This window comes from Cercospora kikuchii (genome assembly GCF_019650295.1).
Source record: "Cercospora kikuchii DNA, contig_00003, whole genome shotgun sequence".
NCBI lineage: Eukaryota > Fungi > Ascomycota > Dothideomycetes > Mycosphaerellales > Mycosphaerellaceae > Cercospora > Cercospora kikuchii.
In genome coordinates, this window is record NW_025408584.1 from 4,299,490 (window position 1) to 4,318,710 (window position 19,221).

Below are 19,221 nucleotides of genomic sequence, written 5' to 3' on the forward strand. Positions count from 1 at the left end.
CCCATCAAGATGGCAGACGACAAGCATGACGAGAAGCTCGAGGGTGAGTTCGGTGGCATTGCGGTGTGGTAGGCAACTCTCGACTGACCAGCATTGTAGCTCAGATCAAGTCGGTGGACATGGTGCGCAAGACTTCTCGGTGGCAAGACTAGGCGACGAACTCTGGATACTGACCAAATGCTTTGCAGAACGAGGACATGCAGCAAGAAGCCATTGAAGTCGGTGGGTAGCGGGCATTTTCCCCAAAAAGCTCCAATGCTGACTTGTTCACAGCACAAGAAGCCATGAACAAGTTCACTATTGAGAAGGTACGCTCTCGCAACCTGTTGGGCGGAGTTGAGGAAGCTGCTAACAATGCGCTAGGAAATTGCCCAGCACATCAAGCGCACGGTACGTCCCCGCAGTCACGACTGGAAGCACTTTCGATCAACATCTGACTTTTTCCTCAGTTCGATGAACGCAAGGGTGCAACATGGCATTGCATCGTGGGCAGGAACTTTGGGTCATTCGTCACTCATGGTGAGTACTGTCAGCCGCGCTCCCTTTCTGATGAGGCTGTTCCAGCCCCACTTGAGCCATTCCCGCTGACTCGTGCCGCAGAGACGAAGCATTTCATCTATTTCTACCTTGGTCACTGCGCAATCCTGCTCTTCAAGACGCAGTAGAAGGGCACAGTCATGTCAGCGAGGAGTTCAAAAGGGGACTGAGATGCTTCTCCATACTTCACATGCAGTTCAACCCATAGCCCAAATAGCTTGGCACTCAATGGAAGCTGTTTCGCGGCTTGAACCCTTGAATCGTGCTCCTTCAGTGGAAATGCTTCACCTCTCTGTTTCCATATCAAGTAGATGATATCCTTATGCCACGATAGAGCTCATCTACACATGCCTAGGGCAACGACTATCGCTTGACACCCATGCCAAATTTCCCCAGATCGACAGCCATGTGCCGGCATGCAGCCGTATGCTTCAATCCGAAAGCGAAAGTTGCTGAGCCTCGCGCCGAGCGTTCCCAAGCTCCTCTGCCGCGCAATCTTGCGACGACATCATCGCCAAAGCCACAACTGACTGCAGTCTTTCCTTGAACCAAAGCACACAACTAGTATTGCCAACGGAGCCATCACCGATAGCAAAATCTCGATCAGACATTTGCAACAGACAGCATGGCCTTCATCTTCACGTGCGGCTCGCACGGTACGTCACTCGCGCGCCACGCGCGACGATACAGCACCTCCCATGTCTCGCTAACACTTCGGACACGATAGTCTTCGAATCCCTCCTCAAACCATACGAGAACGTCACCGTACGATGTAACAACTGCGGAAACTGGTCATCCAAAGTGACCAAAAGATGGTACGTCAGCACAAAACGATGCAGGGCTGTGACGAAAGAGGACACGACCATCAAGGTCGCAGCACAAGTGCCACAAGCTCACTACTTCACTCGCAGGGAATGGTTCACATTCTGCTTCGTACCCATCATCCCATGCTCCATGGGCGCCCAAAAAGAGCTGAGGTGCCATGTTTGCAAATACCGAGACGCTATTACCAACTCCGATGATGCGGTACGGCAGATGCAACAGATTGATCAGGGAGGAGTGCCGATGCAGCCACCGCAACAACAACCACATGGTGGACCGAATCAAGGCTGGAACGCCGGGAATCCGTACGGAGGTCAAGCGAATATGAGCGGAGGAGCAGGAGGAGGGCAATATCAGCAGCCGCAGGGTATGCCGCAGTACAAGTAGTGCACCGGCTGGTCAAGACATGTGCAGGAAGCGAAAGAGAACAGAGATTGGCGTTTTTTGGTATGCAAGAGCATGTCTGGATTCGAGATACCACAGCTTTTACGCGTTATCCGCGAGTAATCGAGGCTCAATTGAGGCCATTTCCACGAAAGCATATGCCGGGAACTGAGGCCTTCACACAATTCAGCGCGTCCTCAGTGGTAGAGTGACCTTCAACGCACCCTCACTCTCGTCGCCACGTGCCTCTTCTGTCACCTGTTCCTCCATCAGATCGGCCTCAACTTCGTCATCCTCCTCTGCATTTGGGTCGATTTCAGGGTCCTCCTTTTCACTTCTTCCGCGCTCACTTGCCCTCTGCAACTGGGCCGCATCCCACTGAGCCAGTTCCGCCCGGCGAGCAATTCGGCGCCTGCTTTGCCTCACTCTTTTCGACACAGATGGGCGAGTATCGATCAATCCTTCACGGCCCGATTTGCGACATTGTTCGTGTATGGCGCGGCACTGATCGCCTGTCTTGTCCATCTTGTGGGGAGGGGCACGGAGAGTATGCGCGATTTTGTCCCAAAAGTCTAATCACTGGTCAGTGGGTTGTTATTCGGGTGCATATCAAGTGGCCAATACCCTTGAACCTCCTCAATTCAACGTTGGAACGGTGTTGTATCTCAGCAATGACTGCGTCACATATTGCGCTTCTTTCAGCTTCTGTAGAGCGGACCATGATGATCGGTCGGGGGAGTCTTCTTGGTGGGGGTGGTGGGCGATCGCGGCGATGATGTTGTGGTGGGTGACGAGAAGAGTCTGCGGCAAGAGAAAAGCAAATTGCTGGTGGGTGGACCCCTTGACTCAGTCTCAATCCAAGCCGTTGACCTCTGCGATCGGCTTCACTTCTCACTTGGCTGAAGTGAAGCGTGAAGCGCGGGACGCAGTAGTCATATTTGCAAGAGCATCTCCCGCTTGGACTCGGCGGTGGCATCTCCCGCTTGGACTTGGCGGTGGCATCTCGCGTATGGAGTGGTTTGTTTCGGGAAGAGAGAGGTCAGAACCAAAACCTCTGTCAAGACAGCTATGCTCTACATGGCCCACGCTTGTCGGAAACCTCGATACTGGTCGGGATCACGACGCACGCGGAACGTGTACGATCGGAAGTTTGACCATCGAGGATTAACGCCCGCTGATATTTCAAAAAGTGGTTGATGGCATATGAAATGGAAGCCTTGGCTGCGGTGGCTTTAGCATGTCACCATTCGACTCCAGCACAACTACGATTGGAGCTGATTGAAAAAGTAGAGTATGGCCCCAACTCTTCCAAAGAAAAGACGCCCTTGACACTCGCCTCTGGGAGAAAGATACATTGGCTCTTCGCGGAGCTGGATTGAGGCGGAAAGATGTGCGCTGAGAATTCCACGGCTCCTGGTCTGATTCGTACGGGGTCCGGACTGCTATTGGCAGGGAAATACATAGTCACCAGGCCGCTCGCCAAGCCACGCTGATCGAGCTACTGCTCAACGAGATGGGACTGCGAGAAAGAAGCCAAAAAAAGAAGAAAAAGAATCAACAAAAGCGTGACCACTCCCACAAGCCGAACTCGAACCCTGGACCTGAGCGAAAGAGCAAAAAGACACGAGTAGTAGGCTCTTAACTGTCCCTTACCGATACTTCGACAATCTATGCACCCCCTGCCTTACTAAGCATACTTTCACGCTGAATATGACTGCTAATTGCTTCCGGACCATGATCATGCCTTTGCACGCACGCGCGCTGCCGTGCACCTCTCCTCTCCGGTTCTCATCATGTGGTCGGTGCTTGGAGCAACCTTCGAGTACTCGCAAGTTGCCCGGGCAACTCGAGCAGTCTGCTTCGCGTGCATCTGCAGCCTGACATCTCCCGCAAAGCCTAATTCCTCTTCCCTTCACCACAGCGTCTCCTGCCAGCCATCGAGCACTTTCTCACTTCTCGAAGATCACAACGCTGCCACATGCCGCACTGCTTGCATTGTCAAGATCTCGATTACTACTGAAGCGCTACCAAATCCATTTTGTGCTGTGTCGCGCTGAATGAGCGTCGCGGCTGAGCACACCCAAGTGCCGCCTTGCCAGTGGCATCCTTCCTTCCTCGGCTTTTTATTACAGAAGCTCAACCTGCCATTGGCTTCCTGTCACTACTCCGTGCAACTCCTTCGTCTTCGTGCGAGCTTTCTGTAAAATCTTTCACGTCCCAATCGGCAATACACGGCCTCCTTTGCCTCGCACTCATCACATCTCCTCCAATTGGTCCTCCTCGCTTTCCGTAACCATCTCGTCCTCACTGCCTCCGATCTGAGCGAACAGAAGTCTATCGAAGTTCTTTGGGCGGTGCAGCGAAAGTAGCCTGGCACATTGCCATGCATCTTCCTCATTTCAAGAAGGCTCCTAACAGCCGGGTCCTTCTCATACGATGTGGCAGCCACTGGACGCGCTGTTCCCAAAACAAAACCATTGCGACTTCATCCACCGTCGCAGAAGGGCTTACATTACTGGCAGAGGTGTATGTCTGTTGGCTTCGAATTTCGCATGTGATGTAAGAGCCTGTTTCTACTTTGCTCATTTCGGCCTCACTGCCAGAGTCATCTGAACGGCACGTGGCTCCTCACTCTCATCGTCGCCGCCATTCTGATCCTCCATGTTCGAATCTCCGTCAGAATCCTCAGCCTCAGCGTCCTCCTCACTTCCAGCCAAACAGCCTCTTTCTCCTTTCCTTTTCCTTCACTTCCCGCCAACTGAGCTTGCTCTCGCTCAATGGCTTTCTCCCTTCGATTGCTTCTCTTCACTGCAGTGGATATGTATCGCCTCACACCGGGCAGAGGGACCTTGGCTTTGCGGCAAGTTTCGTAGAGGCTGCGGCATCTGTATGAGCTTAGCCAAATGTTGTAAGGTGGCGCGCGCACAGTATTGCTGATAATGGTCCAGAATTCTAGAAGCTCTAAGTTAGTGTCTCTAGAGAGGAAAAAGCGTTCTAGTACCTCCTAAGTGGTTTGTATAGTGCCTTTTGTAGAGCGAAGCCTTGATCTGACCGCGCCGCCTATTTCGGCTTTGACGATTTCGCAAATTGCAGCTTTCTGTTGTTCGAATGTGGTGGCCATTTTGTATGTGAAGGCGAGGCGAAGCGAAAGCGGAAAAGGCGGGGCGGGGAGGTGGTGATGTGGTGATGTGCGGAGGAAGAGTTGATCGGAAATAGTGCGATGTTTTGTGGGCGGCGAAGGGGCTATATGCAGCTAGTGAGAGACGTGAGCAGTGTTTGTTGCTTCAGGTGGATGTCTGACGATTGAAGCGATCGCGCGCGTCGGGCTCCACTTCAGTTCTCACTTGCCTTCACTTCTGACGCCGCCGCAGGAGCTGATACTGGGTCTCTCTGTCTCGGATCCACAGTCGTTGCCAGTGGATGTCAACTCGTGCGAGAAAGTTCGGATTAGTGTTCACGGAGAAAATGGCCGTTTCTATCCACTCTGGCATTCGCTGGCACACCTACTGCCGACTAGAGATTACACTAGCGGCTTTGTCCAGTTCATCTATCTCAGAGAGAGCTGGAAGCTGCCTCTCGCTCTCACCGGTCACCACGGATCGGTGCCAACAGGCTTGAATCTCGATCGTATCGCTGGGTTCCAGAATATTAGAGAGGATACAGAGTCCCGTTATGCTCTCGCGACTGAATACAAGTCGCTGCCGACGTTTCATAGAACTCAGCCATGTCATTTGACTCTGCAAACCTAGAGGGAGCGGAGAATGTTATTCTGACGGTGGAATGCACGTTGCTGCCAGCGAATGTCCATCTCAGCTGGCTGAATTGGTTGCAGAGTTCCAGGGAAAGCACGAAGCTAGTTTGCCATCGCACGATTGGGCACACGTTACTGCCGACAAAGATAGTTAACAGCAGCGCGAAAGGATGAACTGATTGCAAAGAGAATGGACAGTCCGCTTTCGCTCTGAAGATTAGCCATGCACATGCTGCCTCAGTTCATGTTGAGATTCGGAGAGGAAGCTGCGAACCTTCGTGGACTCCTAGGGCTGAAAACACTTGCTGCCAGTGGGCATGCCATATGGCGCTGGATGATCTGCCCATAATTGCGGAAAGATATTAGAGTTGGCGGCCAAAGACTGAGCTCGACTCAATATCTTCGTCGGGCGTTGAGTCTCCAGAGGTAATTGCTATTACGAGAGCGAATCGGAGCTGCATGGAGGGCAACTGCAACTGTCGTGGTCCTGCAAAGACTTCAGGTTGTTTGAGGATTGGAACCGCCGCGTGGCTCGAAGAACCTGTGCTGCCTGATAAGTATAGTGCTGTAGTCAGAACAAAAGAACCAAGCGCATATATCATTATTCTTTGGGTGAAGCGCGGATCAGGAGATCTTCTGATCACGACCGGCGACCAGATCCCCGAAGAAAGCGCGGACACCGGTGATCAAAAGGAGTGTTTGAGTGAGAGAAATGCGAGGATTTGGCGGCACTCGAACCGCTGACCTGAGCGTGACTTGCGAATCTCGCGCCGAAAGAGCAAAACGACAAGTTGGCAATCCTGTTCATGGGGATCTGCCGGAACTAAAGTCGGTGATGAGTCGCCAACCTGTCTGAGTAAGCACAATTGTAAGAAATCCATGAATGTCATTTTCTGCCGCAAGGACTTGCGCCTGCGCACAGTGAGTTTGCCGCTCCATGACGCGGCCTCACCTACACTCTAGGGCTGTTTGAAGCACTTCAGGCTGGCGAATGCTTCAAACACGTCTCTTTCGTCCAGACAGCAGCTTTTTTGGTGCATTCCTGCTTCTGCTTGACTCCTTGCCACAATGAATCGCGGCTCGAGGAAGGAGGTGCCCAGGGTTTCCAGAGTGATCACTGTTGCTCCTCCGCTCTCTAGGCTAAGAGTCTCTCAATGCCAATCAGTATGACCATCCGCCGCTAGGTTCAAAAGCTCCAAGAAGGGCTGGAATCTGCCTCTCTCCTACAATCGAACACATTTGACTGACGACAGGCGCAGATCTCGGGCGATTCTTTTTCGGCTCTCAAGATCCAGAGAAAGCCCGACATGCCCACCTTCTCAGCACGGGTTGGATGAAACTCGACCCTGACCTTCGTGTCTTGGTCCCCACTCCGACGGAACATACTACGATTGACAAATTCATCAACCAGATAAAGAACCAGATGAAGGGCCTTTCACGATTGATCGGGCCGTGGGAAGACTTGCATACTGCCTTATACTTCCGGCCGCCATGAAAATACACCCAGTGGTCTCGGTGGCACAATTGGAGCCGTATCCGCAGGGAAAACGATCCTTACGACCGTGACCCTCCAGAGCCAGGTCCAGTGCAAAGAGCTGACCGCGATGATGATGCACCATGCTACAAAATTGAGAGGCTTCTTGATCGCAGGAAGTCCCGCGGCCGACTGCAGTATTTAGTCAAACGCTCCAACGTAATCTTCATCCGTTCAATGTGGGCCCCACGAATTTGCGCGCGGGTTCTCGTTGACGTACCCGATCATGACCTTTACTTGGACACAGGCGCGGAATGTTCGATGGTCGACCGGACTCTCTTCATTACTACAGTCCGGACGTTGAAATACATCCCTTGGACGAGTCCCTACGAATCGGCTGGATCTCCGGTACGCAGAAGGCCATGCATTACGCAGTTGTCGACCTGTGGATTCCAGCCCTGATCAAAAGCTCACGATCCAAGACACTCACTGCCACTTGAGGTCAATCATGACCCGTTGTCTCAGCCGCATACGCCAACTATGCCTAATACTGAAGCAGGTTTCTCTGAGAAGGAGCCAGAATTCATCCCAAACATCAAGGAATTATCGGCAGATTGAGCCACGAATCATATTTCCCGCCCGCATGAATCCGATGTCGTCCTTTGTTCCGAGTTGCCAGCGACAACTTTGTACCAGGAAGCGGCGGAAACGCAGGCGCGACAGGACCAACTTCATGCCCACCAATTTCAATCACCAGCCTCTCACCAGCGTTAACAATCATCGAAGTAGGCCACAATGTCAAGTCCACGGGCACAATCTCTCCAGGAGAGATGAGTTGTTCTTCGCGATGCGCCAGAACTGGTTCTTCGGGAGTCGACAATTTGGTGTCGAGAGCACGGTGCGAAACGCGAAGACGGCCAGTAGGGCCAGTATAGGACAGCGTAGCTGGCAGTTTGCCGTCTTCTTCCATGGACTATACCCATTTGCGCTTATCGGGATCGCTCAACGTGATGTGATGAAGGCGTTTGCCTGATGCATCCTCCTTGTAAAGAGCAGCGAACAGATCGAGGTCATTGGAATCTTGGGCTTCCACCCAAAGGTGTAAGTTGATGTAGCCAGTTATTTCCATCTCACGTTCTACTTCGATCACGAAGCCAGCGCTCGCCTTGACATTCTGCGAGTCGTATTGCACGAACGCCGCTTGCTCCACTGGGTCGGTCGCCAACCTGCCTCGCGCCGCATCAAGGTGAAACCTATGGAACTGCTGGCGCTCAAGCGGCCAGATATCTTCAGCACGACCAACCTGGTCGGCTCCGCCTGGATTCAGAATAGACAGCCGGACTGGTGCTGTTGCCTCCCAGTCATTCTCAATGCCTTTGAGGTATCGATCAAAAAATCGCTTGAGATCTCGTGCATTGTCCCAGTCGGCAATATCAAGCCACTCTTGCGTATTGTGCACACGCAGCCATTTTTGCTTGGAAGGCAGAGCCCGGAAAGCATCCACTGTGCCCTTTGCATGTAGCGGGCTGGTCCAGCTTGCAACCACGTATGCAGGCAGATCAATATTCTTGATGGCAGGTATCTTGTCCTCCCAGTAGGCGTTCATGAGTGGGTAGCGCGTAGAGTTCAGTGCCGGGCTATCGCCACGTGTGGTTCCGAACAGGAAACAGGCGATGGCATCGTTGTAGAAATCCGCGTCAGGGATTCCTCCGCGCATCGAATTCTCTCGATACACATCAACCAGACCCTCCCATGGTGCGAGAGCCTTCAGATGCGGCGGATGCTGCGCAGCGATGGCCCATTGTCCCATGGCAAGCTGGGAGTTGCCCGCCATGGCAATTGCGCCTGTACACCATTCAAATTTTGCAACTTGCTCAATTGCGTCGTGACCACGCTCGCCGAGCTCAGTGCCCTGAAATGGCTGGTCGCCTTCCGAATGGCTCGTGCCGGCAGCGTCGACATAAACGACAGCATAGTCTTCATTGCACCACCAGCCCGGATCAGGTGCTTCGAACGCCTGGAGTCCAGACAACGTCGCTGGATCAGTTCCAAACAAGGTAGGACTCAGGTTCGTGTTCCAGTGACCTTCGCGCTTGCAATAAGGAGTGTACACGAGGATCGCTGGAACTTTTCCCTTCGTATTTGGCCTGTACACATCGGCATAGAGCTTGACACTATCGCGCATGACGAGAGGTTGGTCGTAGTCCGCAATTATATCGCATGGCAGCGGAAAAGCTCCTTTGCCATGAACACTTCCTTTTGGTAGGACTTTGGTATAGGTATTCAACTCGGCAGCTGGAGGAACTTGTTTTGATAAGGGATTCGCCGGTGGGTAGTCTACCTCAAGTCCAATGCGATCGATGAATTTTGACATGGTGAATTGCTTTTTTGCTCTTAATGCCGCTTACAGCGACCTGAAAGTCGTGCCATACGTCAAGATTATATGTGCGTAAAGTCGAAGTAGTTCCTCTACCGCAATTACTTGCCGTGCGACTGGAACTCGCAATGAGTGGCATTGCAGCATTCCGGATGAAGTGGACGTCCCGAGGTCTTTCTGCATGATTAGTATAGCTATACCGACAATGCTTGGCACCATATGCCTTGACACAGAGCCTAGTCCCTTCTCACACGTGTAGACGCTGACGCTGGCGACCGAAGGCCCGGGCTCGGGAGCAGTACGGCACGTAGACGGTTTGCGGTAGTCTTGTCATCCGAGTCTGATTCTACAGCCTCGAAAAGTGGACTGCAGCTCTCTGCCTCTCGGACCCTGTGGCTTCAGAATGGGATGTGCTGTTGTGGCTGGAGTACGCCGCAGCCCATCTGAGACTGGGAGCCTCTATGGCCTGAGGCAGCATCTCGTGCAGATGGATATATGATCGAACGAAGAATAGCTTGCGTGGCCAGATGGCCTTGACTGTTGTTGAAGTTCGCTCGTGGTATGTTCTTCGGTTCTTCCTCCCCGGTTCTCTTTCAAGAATCTCGAGCAACTCATCATGCTCGCGATGTCGATGCAAACGTGGCTCTCGGGCGCTGTACAATATGTTTGATTGGAGGGGACGAAGCCAGTGGAAATGACGAGGAGTGCGGACCCAGAAAGCGGGAAGCGGCGAAAGGCATTCGCCAGGAGGCAGGAGGCAACTGCGGCCTCAAACCGACATCCCTTAGCCGCATGTATGAGCGAGCCAATCGCATCTTCTACAACAATGCTGACTTCTCGTCAACTATTCGTATTCACGCCATCAATTAGAAATACTTCCAAGTCGCAGAATTAGACGACAGCCGCGGTCGATAGAAAGAAGGGCGTTGCTGCCATTGGACCGTCCGTCCACATGTTGGAATTCATGCCATCGATCGGGAACATCTCAAGCTTCCAGAACTCGATAAAAGCCAGAGTCAGCAAGGGAGACAAAGATGCGTTTACCGTAAGCCTGTCATGAGAATAGCCGTCAAAAGGACTTTTCCATTCATTTTCGAATCACGCACAGTCATCAAGGTATTATCTATCTACAGTGCTTCATTTCATGTCATTCATTCAAATCTTAACCTCAGCTGGAACGCTGACCTCCATGATATCCACGCCCTTGGTAATCTCACTCTTGCTGGGCATCTTCCCTCTACGCATCAGCTCGGCGCTTTGTGTCATGTATGGGTCCTGCAGTCAAGTCAGTAAATATTTGCAATGATGAATCAGTTTAGGTTATAGCTTGGAGACAGACCTTCATCATGCTAGCAACGGCCACGATCGTATCACCCTTGGTATAGTATGCAACAAAGCTCTGCTTGCCCTCGCTGACATCTGTGTTACCTTGCACAATGACATCGTCGTATCCGTTTGGAGTGTGCCCGCAGTAGCGCAGTTGAGCACCGAGAGCAGACCAGAAGACAGGAATGAAAGGCTTGGGTTTTGATCCTGGGTTGTTGATGGAGTTGGCCACGCTTCGTCCTTGGTTCTGCGCGACGTTCCAGTGCTCGATCCGTACAGGCTTGCCGTTTCCATCAGGTCCGTGGTATGGGTATCTCGCGATATCGCCAATGGCCCAGACGTCCTTGAGGCCGTTGACGGCAAAGCTCTCGTCGGTCAGGATTGAGCCATCCTTCTCGAGGGTGACATCGCTGTTCTGCAGGAACTTGGTCGCTGGCTTCACACCAACACCCTCGATGACGACGTCTGCCTCGAGTGATGTGCCGTCCTTCAGCTTGACGCTGCCGATGTAGCCGCTCTTGGAGCTCGATTCCTCTCCCTTCTCAACTTCTGCCTTCATGTAGAACTTGACACCGTTCTTCTCCAGCAGCTTGCGGAAGATGTTGCCGACTGTGGCGCCGAAGACGGTCTCGCATGGCTCGCCCTCCATTCCGATGATCGAGACTTGATGCTTCTTGCCTGCAAGAGCATTGCCAACCTCCATACCGATGAAGGAGCTGCCGATGACAACGATCTTCTTGCCACCACCTTCACCTGCTGCACCAAGAATACCTTGCACATGCTCGAGTGTCCGGAGGAGGAACACGTTCTTCAGGTCGCCCTTCAATCCTGGAAGTGGAAGCTGGTTCGGCGTGCCACCAGTTGCGAGGATGAGTTTGGTGTAATCCGTCTCTGTCTTCTCGCCCTTGACCTTCTTGCTCTTGAAGTCGATCGAAGTGACAGTGTCGTCGACAAACTCAACATCACCCTCCTTGTAGAAGTCTGGCTTTCGGAACTGCACCTTGTCGGCCGTATCCATGAGTGCCTTGGACAACTTCGTCCTGTCAATGGGTGGGTGGCCCTCGCTAGCGATGGATGTGATGTGCCCCTTGTAACCACCAGCTCGCAGACCTTCGATAAGACCCATAGCACCGCTACCCCGCCCAACAACGACCACCTTGTCCTGCCCTTGCGCCTTGCACTTGATGCTCAGTGTTCTCCGTGCAGCTTTGATGTCTGCCTCGTTGCCCTTGATGTACACTCCACCATCTTTCTGGACGATCTCGAACTTTTGCAATGGGTCTGGAGCTGGGGCATCCTCGATATCGCCGGTTGCAACGTTGAAGCAGGCACCGTGCCAGGCTGTGGAGTATAATTGTCAGCTTGGAACTCGTATTTGTCGTACATGAATCGAGCTGCTGGAAAGAGCCACTTACGACACGTCAGACGGCCATCGCCAGTCAAGACACCCTTTGCCAGAGGTGCTCCGTAGTGCGTGCACTTTGGCGAGAGAGCGTGCACCTCGTCCTTGACCTTGGCCAGCAGAACAGTAGCCAACTTGTCCTCGCTCGCCTGGACACCTTCGACCTCTACTTCTTGTGTCTGACCATTCTTCAGGTCGATGCTCGTCAAGCCCTTCAGCTTGAATTCGGTGGCCATGATTCTGAAACTCGTGGAGAAAGCTTGCGGGGTGAAAGTCGAAGTGGCAGCAGCGTTCCTCAGTACGGGGAGCAGGCTGCGTGTCGAGAACATGAACTAAAGGCAGATGCAGAGGATAGCAGTGGGTGGTGTGCAGCTAGTGAGGGAGCGACAAGGACCAGGCGTGTTGCATGGCTTCGTCAATGGACTCGTCATGAGTTCCGATTGATCGTGTTCCAACAGCTCACCATGATGACATTGCCCGGTTGCTGCTTCTCCGCCAATCATATCCCCCGCAATGGTCGGCCGGACAGCTCCCCGGCGCTGCACTTTGTCAGCACAACAACGCGCCAACTCCCAGAACATCACCACGCGGAATTATCGCCATCTTCCTTTTCATTGATTCTGGACTCCTTTCTTGTCCGAGGAATTAGAGTGTTCAGGGAAGGCGATTCTTGCTCTCTCGTCTTACGGTGTCGGCAGAATCGAAATCACGGGTCCATCTCGCCGGGAACTGATAAGGTCTCATGAGAAGCAATACATTTCTTCTGATCAGGATCGCTGAAAGACTCGGGCGAGCTTATGAAGACCAAGACCAGGTCGACTAGCCTGCCATATACTTGATCATTAGGATGTTCATTTCGCGCGTTCGATCTCCGCAAAGTGTCCGTCCTCTGCCATCCACATGTTCCACTCTTTCAACTCTTCTTCATCTGTCAGCACTCGGGCACTACTTAGACATGAGGAAGGAATAGTCGCAGAGCTATGCGGCGACATAACGTTTGGCCTTGTGGCCAAGTCCATATCTACGATCCTTCAGCCCCACTTCAGCCGCAATCTGCACTCGGTACTGACTGCGTAACTGCATTGTCGTATAAGAACCAACCCAGGTGACACAATACGTTCCCTCGACCTGTGGCGCAATGGCCGAACTAGGAGCCTGGGACACCTCCGCCTTTTGGGAGCAAGACAACCTCGAACTTGGAGCCATTCCATCCAGCTTCGAAATAGCTTGTGGAGATGAAGACCTCGTTGAGAATGTCGCGACACCAGAAACCTCAAAATTTCTCACAGAACAATTGGAAGCTTTCATGCAACGAAAAGCTCAGTCACCAGATCCTCAACCAACGTCTACAGATTCGGATGGCGCATTATACCTCCCAACCCCACCCCACCACATCCGCGTCCTCAAACTCGCCCCAGGACCCATGGAAGCACCACTGATCGCCGCCCTCGAACAAATCAGCGTAGAGTTCGATTACACACGCGACTCCTCCGGCTGGCGTCTGCCTTGCTCTTTTGGAATGTCTTTCACCAAACAGAAAAAAGTCCCATATACAGCCATAAGCTACTGCTGGGGAGATGACAATTTTATTCGCCCGATCACCGTCTCTGGACATCCTAAGATGATCACGATTACATTAGATGGTATTCTTCGACATCTTCGAGACCCAGAGAAAGAAGTCACATTATGGGCTGATCAATTGTGTATCAATCAGCAAAGTCCCGCTGATAAGGAGAGTCAAGTGAAGTTGATGGGCATGGTGTATACCAAGTCTTGTAATACAGTGATATGGCTGGGTAAGGAACCCGGAGAGGAGGCTTTCAAAGCTTTGCAAGGATTGTCTCAGGCGACAATGGGAAGGGAGGAATTGTTGGACGAGGAATTGGAGCACTTGCGAAGGCCTAAGGGTGAGGACGCGGAGACGATGCTGAGTCTGAGAGCTTTGTTGAAGCAGCCTTGGTTCCAAAGGACGTGGATTATACAGGAAGCTGTGCTTTCACGAGAATTGTATTTGATGGCGGGACGGGATACGATTTCTTGGGAGGATTTTGCGGGGTATTGTATGGGGATTCATGAATTGGGGATTTTTGATGATGAGGTTGATGTTAAAGGAAAGTCCGGTTTGGAAGTTGCGGCGGAGATTTATTCGGCGAAGAACTACTTCGACACGAGTAATGGAACGGAGTCGATGTTTCGGTGGTTGGTTGATACGAGGTATGCTGGGGTGAAAGAGCCGGTCGATAAGGTATATGGTGTTCTGGGCCTTTGTGATAGCGATGTTGTGCCGGAATACAGCAAGCCGAAGGAGAAGTTGTATGCTGAGGTGGCGTTGCATGAGACAAAGCAGGCTATTGCAGCTATCGACAACAGGATTGCAGCTGGCGATCAGGATCTAAGAATGGTTCAGCACAATATGACGAGCATTCTGGCTTGTATCGACCACGATACGGACCCAAGCACAAGCAAGCTTCCCTCTTGGGTACCAGACTGGTCAAAACCTCGGATCACAACCGCTCTGGCATACAGAACTTCATGTCTTGCTCATTACCGCCCAGGTAACACCAACGGACAAGCGGTCTTCAAGGTCTCCGAATCAGGCATGGTCTTACGCGTTCTCGCACAGCATCAAGACAAAATCACCCACCTTTCAGAAGTTTTCTCCGACGACCCTCAACTCTCAGTTAAGGACCCTCTGAACACGAACTCCGCTCTCCTCACCTGCATCAACTTCTTCCAACAACAACATCCCGCAAAATCTTCAAACCCAGCATACTTCGAAAGTCCTGAATTCTGGCACTCCTTCTGCTCTACCCTCGTCGCAGGAAAAGACGACATTGAAGGCAAGAATACCTGTTCAGAAGCATACACTGAAATATTAAGTTTCTTCTGCGATCAACTCAGTGCTTCAACGCCAACTTTCCCAGGACAGACGTATACTGCGAGGCAGAAGAGGCCTGCGAAGCGAGGAGGTCTGACGTTTGAGCATTTCAAGAGCGGGAAGAATGGGAGAGCTTTTAGGGCGTTGAATACTGCTTTAGGGCATGCGTTGAAGGGAAGAAGACTGTGTTGGACTGAGAGGGGGTTTGTAGGGTTGGTGGGTGGGTTTGCGAGGGGCGGAGATGAGATTTTTACGATTCCGGGGTGTGCGGTGCCGTTTGTGATGAGGAGCGCTGAGGGTGAAGAAGGGAGGGATGTGGATGAGAAGAAGTATACTCTGGTGGGAGAGAGTTATGTCCATGGGCTCGTGGAGGATGTGCGGAAAGACTTTGTGCATTCGGATGCTATGGGATGGGTGTCGATCGTGTGATAGCATCGAGCAGTATGCGAGAATTCATACCAATCAGCGTCCCATGTGCGTGGTCCCCTCCCAGTAGAGCAGATATTCTTGGTGAAAAGTGGTGATCGAGACAGTGCTGTTGATCGTCCATGGCCTCGATACGTGACCACGATCGCACTGCCGATGTGATGCCTGCTCTTACAGCTGATGCACACGCATGGTTCGTCACGCCCTATTGTTGACATGCTGGACTTGCAAGCTCGAGAAGGCAGAGGTGAAGCACTGAAGTCAAAGTTGCGGCCAAGACCAACAGCTCTTTCCTTGGCTCCACTCGCAATTCACTCTTCAAACATGATTCGAGCTTATCGCAGACCCATCTTCTCATCTTCGCCGCCGCCCTGATAGGCCGCGTCGGCGGCGAGCGCGGCTGAACAGGCACTATCACGTCAAATGATGCTCGGGATAAAGTGAAGTAAGTATGGCACAGCAGACAGTCATAAACGCCGTAGGCTCTGCTCCTAGAGAGTATTTCACAAGCAGTAGGTCTTCACAACAGTACTTTCATCGTGACTTCACAGCCCTACAACATGGCCGAAGACCGCATCGTCAAGCTTGGCGTCATCGTGCCCTCATCAAACACCGCTCTCGAGCCATCCACAACCGCCATTGCCTCCACGATACCCAACATCTCCGTCCACTTCTCCCGCTTCAGAGTCACCGAGATCTCTCTGAGCGACAATGCGCTTTCACAATTCGACGACAGCAAGATCATCGATGCCGCGAAGCTCCTCGCAGATGCAAAAGTTGATGTCATAGGGTGGAGCGGGACCAGCGCCGGATGGCTCGGACTGGACAAAGATCGGGAGTTATGTCAGAAGATTGAAGACGCGACAGGAATCAAAGCAACAACGAGCTGTGTGGGCATGCTCAATGTATTTCACGAGATCTTCGCTGGGCAGGAGTATGGAGAGATCATCAAGGCGAGGTGGGGTCTGGTCACGCCGTACTTGGACGAAGTGCAGAAGAAGGTCATGAAGACGTTCGGTGACGCCGGCTACGAAGTCGTGGCTGAATCCCACCTGGACCGGAGTGTCAATGCCGATATTGTGGCTACGAGTGAGGATGAGCTGGACAAGCAGATGGAAGACGTGCTCTCCAAGATGGAAAATGAGCCGATCAAGGTGATCTCTACATTTTGCACGAATCTACGAGCTGCGCAAAGAGTTGCATACTGGGAGAATCGATGGCCGGGCCTAGTAGTGGTGGATACTGTTGCCACAGTGGTGTGGGACATGCTGCGCATACTCGGAATTGATATGAAGGATCTCCGGGCATGGGGTATTATGTTCTCGAAGGCGGGTTCGTGAATAGTAATCTTGCACAAATTTATGATGATATGAAGGCAGCAATATCCACACTATCAGAGAGCAGTGGTATGATGTGCGGACTTAACCAGTTATCTCCCAGTAAGTGGGGTGCACTAAGGCGGCTATTACAACAACAGCTCTCTAACCTAGGTACTTAGGAGAACTATAACAGCACCTCTGACGTTGTGCCACCAAGGATTGACTTCACTGGCTTTGCTCTACTCTCACTTCACATCAATACCCACATCACCAGGCAGGAATAAAACAACCAAATACAAGAACAACAAAATCAGACACAACCAGCAAAATGGTCCTCACAGTCCACCACCTCGGCCACTCCCAATCCGACCGCGTCGTCTTCCTCTGCGAAGAACTCGGCATCCCATACGAACTCAAGAAATACGACCGCTCTCCACTTCTCGCACCCCCAGAGCTCAAGAAACTCCACCCCATCGAAGCCTCCCCCGTCATCGAAGACGACGGCGGAGTCGTCCTAGCCGAAACCGAAGCCTGCTTCGAATACATCGCCCACGTCCACGGCGGAGGCAAATTCTTCGTCAAACCCGGCGAGAAAAACTACGCAGACTTCCTCTACTACTACCACGTCGCCAATGGCACCCTCCAACCCGCCATCGGCCGAATCATGGCCCTGAACTTCGCAGGCATCAAACGCGATAGCGGTAATCCACTATTCGAGCGCTTCGACGCCAAGATCCAGCAAGTCTACGGCATGCTCAACAAACGTGTCAAGGAAGTTCCTTGGCTTGCTGGCGAGGAATTTACGGCCGCGGATATGATGATGATTTGGTCTTTGACGGGCATGAGGGAATTTGTGCCGAGCGATTTGAGCGCGTATCCGGATTTGTTGAAATATATGAAGAAAGTTGTGGATCGACCGGCTTATAGGAAGTATTTGGAAAAGGGCGATCCGGATATTGCGGAGTATGTTGAGAAGAGTATTTCTGCGGAGGGGCCGCCGAAGTTTAAGGGAATGTAGGTATGGTATGTTTTGCTTTGCACTTTTCGGAGCCTCAGAGCTTGGAGGTGAGGGTTGTGCTGATTTTTTTTGTGGCGAACAGAAAGCGAGAGAATAGGCTGTAGAAGAAGTGCAGATACCATTGTGCAATGCAAGATTTGAGTGAACATGCCATGGATCGCCAGCTTGCTCGAGAAGCGAGTGACTCTACTCTCATTTTGGGGTACGTGCCCGGCTTTGCACTGCTCCACGGTAGCTCGCCATCGAGAGGCCACCGCTGCATGTGGACGATGGCTGCCTGAACTACTCAAGGGCTCCACAGGCGACTCCGCTCGTGCAGCCTGTGCCTCCTGTGCCGCACTTGGCGTCGATCTCAGCTCCGAGCTCAACTGTCAAAAGCTATTCACTTTTCGATACCCTTTCCTTTTGGTGTACTTTTTCGATAAGTAGAAAGAGATCACTCTTCTCAGAACAATCCTGATTCTCACAATGAATATCCTGATGAACTACGGAGGACTGAGTGATGGAGATTTGCAACTGGTGAGGGATCTCATGGAAATACGGGAAGACGAGGAACGAGCACGTCCGAGCGCTGCGAAGCAAGAGGAACTTGCACGAGTGAAGGAGCAGTCACAGTCGACTGATCCACTCCCCTTCAGGTCTTTCTCTCTACAGTACCAGGACCTCAAAGCACTTGACAAAGAGACCGAAGGCGAAATGTCGGAGCAAGAAGATATGGATGACGAGGAGTCGATCGAGAGACGCAATGACACATACGACAATGATGATGAAGATGAAGAGATGGAAATGTTACGCCGTGTAGAGGAAGGAACCGATCCGTCCGAGCATGTCCATGGGTTTAAAGCAGAGATCCTCGGCCATGAGGATGTATCTGGTCAAGACCCGGGCGTGAAGCTGGGTTATGTCAGAACTCTCGCCGTAGATGCTATGGATGTGGACTTCTTCGAACACAGTCTATGGTATGAGCTGCTCTTCCCCACGACGCGAGAACTGACACGTGTTGTAGGGAAGCCTGCGATGCTTCGTGTCAGGAATTGACCGATGTCTATCTGGCACTGTATGGACACCCGGACTACCCACCGCCATGGTATGAATATGCTGGAGTGACCGGCGAGGAACGCATTTGCTACATCGATAGCATCTTTCTCGAGCCTCAGTTTCGACGTCGAGGCTTGTCTTTGCTGGTACTTGATACCGTCGTGAAGACTTTCGAGAAGGCCGGGGCGAATAACATCGTGTTACACGCAGGGGTCATGACAGATGTCAAACACTTCACGGCAGATGGGACTGAGGATCAACACGACGCTGTAGAGCGACTGAAGAAGCATTTTGGCAAGCTGGGTTTCCAGACTGTAGAGCCAAGATTTGAAGGACGGTTAGGTCTGCCACTGATGACCTTCCCTACATGCCTGCCAACATGGATGAGGAAGAATATCAAAGACATTCTCCCAGACCTGGGACCAATGACGACAGGTGAATTGCCAAAAGCTTAGGATCTGCGTTGTGA

The 19,221-nt window shown here is 52.2% G+C and overlaps 8 protein-coding genes across 8 annotated transcripts; 6 read left to right on the forward strand and 2 right to left on the reverse strand.

Annotated features, from left to right (window-relative positions):
- Positions 1 to 9: 9 nt before the first annotated feature.
- CKM354_000606100 (dynein light chain) lies at positions 10 to 665 on the forward strand (the record flags this gene model as incomplete). Its single annotated transcript, XM_044801359.1, has 7 exons — positions 10 to 43; positions 100 to 122; positions 189 to 222; positions 274 to 308; positions 364 to 390; positions 450 to 519; positions 601 to 665. 7 exons carry the CDS (start codon positions 10 to 12, stop codon positions 663 to 665), a joined length of 288 nt encoding a protein of 95 aa, XP_044657294.1.
- Positions 666 to 1,162: 497 nt separating this feature from the next.
- On the forward strand, positions 1,163 to 1,746 carry CKM354_000606200 (uncharacterized protein; the record flags this gene model as incomplete). The annotated part of the gene is made up of 3 exons (XM_044801360.1): positions 1,163 to 1,193; positions 1,265 to 1,352; positions 1,449 to 1,746. 3 exons carry the CDS (start codon positions 1,163 to 1,165, stop codon positions 1,744 to 1,746), a joined length of 417 nt encoding a protein of 138 aa, XP_044657295.1.
- Positions 1,747 to 7,563: 5,817 nt separating this feature from the next.
- On the reverse strand, positions 7,564 to 9,342 carry CKM354_000606300 (uncharacterized protein; the record flags this gene model as incomplete). Its single annotated transcript, XM_044801361.1, has 2 exons — positions 7,564 to 7,913; positions 8,103 to 9,342. 2 exons carry the CDS (start codon positions 9,340 to 9,342, stop codon positions 7,564 to 7,566), a joined length of 1,590 nt encoding a protein of 529 aa, XP_044657296.1.
- A 1,158-nt stretch (positions 9,343 to 10,500) lies between these two features.
- CKM354_000606400 (uncharacterized protein) lies at positions 10,501 to 12,309 on the reverse strand (the record flags this gene model as incomplete). Its single annotated transcript, XM_044801362.1, has 3 exons — positions 10,501 to 10,620; positions 10,685 to 12,012; positions 12,087 to 12,309. 3 exons carry the CDS (start codon positions 12,307 to 12,309, stop codon positions 10,501 to 10,503), a joined length of 1,671 nt encoding a protein of 556 aa, XP_044657297.1.
- A 902-nt stretch (positions 12,310 to 13,211) lies between these two features.
- Positions 13,212 to 15,380, forward strand: CKM354_000606500 (uncharacterized protein; the record flags this gene model as incomplete). Its single annotated transcript, XM_044801363.1, has 1 exon — positions 13,212 to 15,380. One exon carries the CDS (start codon positions 13,212 to 13,214, stop codon positions 15,378 to 15,380), a length of 2,169 nt encoding a protein of 722 aa, XP_044657298.1.
- Positions 15,381 to 15,937: 557 nt separating this feature from the next.
- CKM354_000606600 (uncharacterized protein) lies at positions 15,938 to 16,717 on the forward strand (the record flags this gene model as incomplete). Its single annotated transcript, XM_044801364.1, has 1 exon — positions 15,938 to 16,717. The coding sequence occupies one exon, from the start codon at positions 15,938 to 15,940 to the stop codon at positions 16,715 to 16,717; it is 780 nt and encodes a 259-aa protein (XP_044657299.1).
- Positions 16,718 to 17,024: 307 nt separating this feature from the next.
- On the forward strand, positions 17,025 to 17,818 carry CKM354_000606700 (uncharacterized protein; the record flags this gene model as incomplete). The annotated part of the gene is made up of 2 exons (XM_044801365.1): positions 17,025 to 17,710; positions 17,797 to 17,818. 2 exons carry the CDS (start codon positions 17,025 to 17,027, stop codon positions 17,816 to 17,818), a joined length of 708 nt encoding a protein of 235 aa, XP_044657300.1.
- A 364-nt stretch (positions 17,819 to 18,182) lies between these two features.
- CKM354_000606800 (uncharacterized protein) lies at positions 18,183 to 19,207 on the forward strand (the record flags this gene model as incomplete). Its single annotated transcript, XM_044801366.1, has 2 exons — positions 18,183 to 18,673; positions 18,721 to 19,207. 2 exons carry the CDS (start codon positions 18,183 to 18,185, stop codon positions 19,205 to 19,207), a joined length of 978 nt encoding a protein of 325 aa, XP_044657301.1.
- Between the last annotated feature and the right edge of the window lie 14 nt (positions 19,208 to 19,221).